The sequence below is a fragment of the Penaeus japonicus genome, unplaced genomic scaffold (genome assembly GCF_977035675.1).
Source record: "Penaeus japonicus unplaced genomic scaffold, GWHDUDI00000001_assembly GWHDUDI00000019, whole genome shotgun sequence".
NCBI classification, from domain to species: Eukaryota; Metazoa; Arthropoda; class Malacostraca; order Decapoda; family Penaeidae; genus Penaeus; species Penaeus japonicus.
In genome coordinates this window covers 32,564,003-32,566,502 of record NW_028234421.1, presented here as the reverse complement: position 1 = coordinate 32,566,502, position 2,500 = coordinate 32,564,003, and the positions used below count along the sequence as shown (strand labels likewise).

At 43.6% G+C, this 2,500-nt stretch overlaps 1 protein-coding gene across 1 annotated transcript in view; it reads right to left on the bottom strand.

The window, feature by feature from the left end:
* Positions 1–2,500, bottom strand: part of LOC122255488 (uncharacterized) — a 13,594-nt gene that overhangs the window by 10,497 nt on the left and 597 nt on the right. Inside the window, exon 1 of the mRNA XM_043019600.2 lies at positions 1,029–2,500. This exon is cut by the window's right edge and continues 597 nt beyond it. Within this exon, the coding sequence (XP_042875534.1) occupies positions 1,029–1,596 (568 nt within the window). The 5' untranslated portion in view covers positions 1,597–2,500. The remainder of the gene's footprint in view (positions 1–1,028) is intronic.

Sequence of the window (2,500 nt, the reverse complement as noted above, 5' to 3'; positions counted from 1 at the left end):
TACAAGTACTAACATAAATGGCAATGCAAAGGATGATTATGATGAATAAATAAGCTATATGGATGAGTTATGATACTTATGATGATAATTGATCTTGGTGATAAAATGATGACAATGATAATACTGGTGATGATGATAAGGATGATAATGATAATGGTAATAGTAACGATAATGATAACAATGATATTGATAATAACCATAACAATAATGATAATATTGATAATAATAATGATTACAGTAAAAGTGTTAAAAACAACAATGGTGATAATGACAGAATTAATAAAGGTAATGATAGTAGCGATGAGAATAAAAAGAATAATCACATTGATAATAATAAGGATGATGATAACAATATAATAAGGATAATAATAGCAATGATATTAATACTAATCAAAAAAAAATAAGATGATGATAATAACATTAATAATAACGAAATAAAATGCAATGATAATGGTAATATTGATAATCATAAGAATAATGACAGTATTGATAAGGACAAGAATAATGACATTACCTGTTAGTAATTGCATTTTTTATGAAAAGAATGGCATTAAAATTACATGAACAATAATAATACTGATTGGTACAAAGAAAATTTTGATCACAATTTTGATAACGACACTGCTATAATTATAATCGGTATCCTAATCATTAAGACAATTGGAGTAATATAAAGAATTAAAGTAGCTAAAATAATTATCCCAATGATGCAATTTATAAAATGATAATGAATATGATGCAAGTGATAGCATGTATAACAGTAAAAGGGATATCAAATATAAGGGAAGCTTTTATCGCATTTATAATATTCAGTTTCGTAATTATTATTATATCTATATTTTTCAAATTATAATGTCCTAATTTCACTCATTCCCTCAAATCTTATGTCCATTTTACCAATAGAGAAAAACAAAACATGAACACACTACTATTCATCGCAATAACAAAGCCGAGCCGACGAGGGGAAAAAACCTACTGTGATGCTATTACGATGAAACACGTAAGCCATTTAAGCCTCAAACACGTACCTTTGTCTTCGCTGGAGGCGGCGTCTTGGCCGGCGGAGGTCGAGAGGTCGGTCGAGTGCGAGGTGTCTTCGCGGTCGCTGTTGTCCATGTCGACCTCCTCCATGCTCATCTCCGAGCAGGGGGACGTCGACCTGCTCCTCCGCCCTCCTCCGGCGCCCTGCAGGAGGCGGCTGAATCCTTCGGGCGAGGAGATGAGGCTGTCTCTGGCGTCGTCCGCCTCGGCTCCTCCTCCGCGGGACGCCGTGCTCCCTCCGCCGCCTCCGGGCGAAGGCTCGACGGAGGAGCTGACTTCGGGGTGGATGACGGAGTCCTTGGAGAGGTCCATGGGCGAGGCGGCGCTGTACTTGAGCACGGACACGGGGCGGAATCCCTGCAGGCTGGGCGAGTGGCGCAGGTCGGCGAGGGCGGCGCGGTGGTGCTCGGGGGGCGTGGAGCGATGGAGGTCCGTCGGGGAGCGGTTCTCCATGCGCGTCAGGATGTCGGTGATGGAGAAGGGCGTCACGGAAGCGGTCGTCTGGGTCTGGCTGTCGGGAGATCCGGGCTTCTCCATCTTGACCAGAGTCTCCATGCTACTAGGACTGTCTCTTCTTACGAAATTATAATAACCAAAAAAAAAAAGAAAAAAAAAGTAAGGGGAAACTCAGATCGTCGAAAAAAGAACCAAGGCGGAAATAAGAGCCAATTCCGGCCGACCACCAAAGGCTTCGTTCAGGGGAGGAGTTTCTCTTCTTGCACTGTCCTGTCAAGTCATGGCCGCCGCCGCCGCCAACCAGAGAGGGAATATCGGACGAGGGGATCTTAGTCCTCCTTAGCGGAAGGTAATATATGCATGTATTTCCACACCGTCGACGAAAAGGGTAATCGAAAATAGTCTACTGAAGTTCTCGCACTACTCCAGGTCGAGACACGAGAGGTATGTAGGGGCAAGGGAGAACCACAGTCGCACGCACGTGTGATGTCGACCCTTCCTCTTCTCTCTCCTTCGCTCTCACTCACTCTCGGAAAGGCCCTCTCAAAGCGCTACGTGTTTCCCCTCAGTGACCGCGAGAGAGTGTGTGAAGGGCGAGGGACGTACGCTTGCTCCGGCGAGGGGAGAGAGGTAGGAGGGGATAGTGCCTGGGGGACTCTGCGGTCGAGACTATTTGTACTGTAATTGGTTCTGTCACTTGCTTCCCTCTATCTCTTTCCCAGATGCTACAGCTCCATTAGCCCCACGCGACCAACTTCAAAACTCATCAAGGCTTTCTGAGCACCGGCGGAGTAGCCACGTTCGGATTTCTTCTTTCGGATTTTTCTTGTGCTTTCCGACTCTTATCCGTAGTAAGGACTATTTATGCATTTTTATCAAAGTACTATAGAACCTTTTAGAATAATGATTATCACTTGTTAGTATATAAAGCTTGGAGACAAATAAGAGACGGGAAATATAAAGAGTCTGGCAAGGTAAATATGTTACAAGGGGCGGGCCTTGA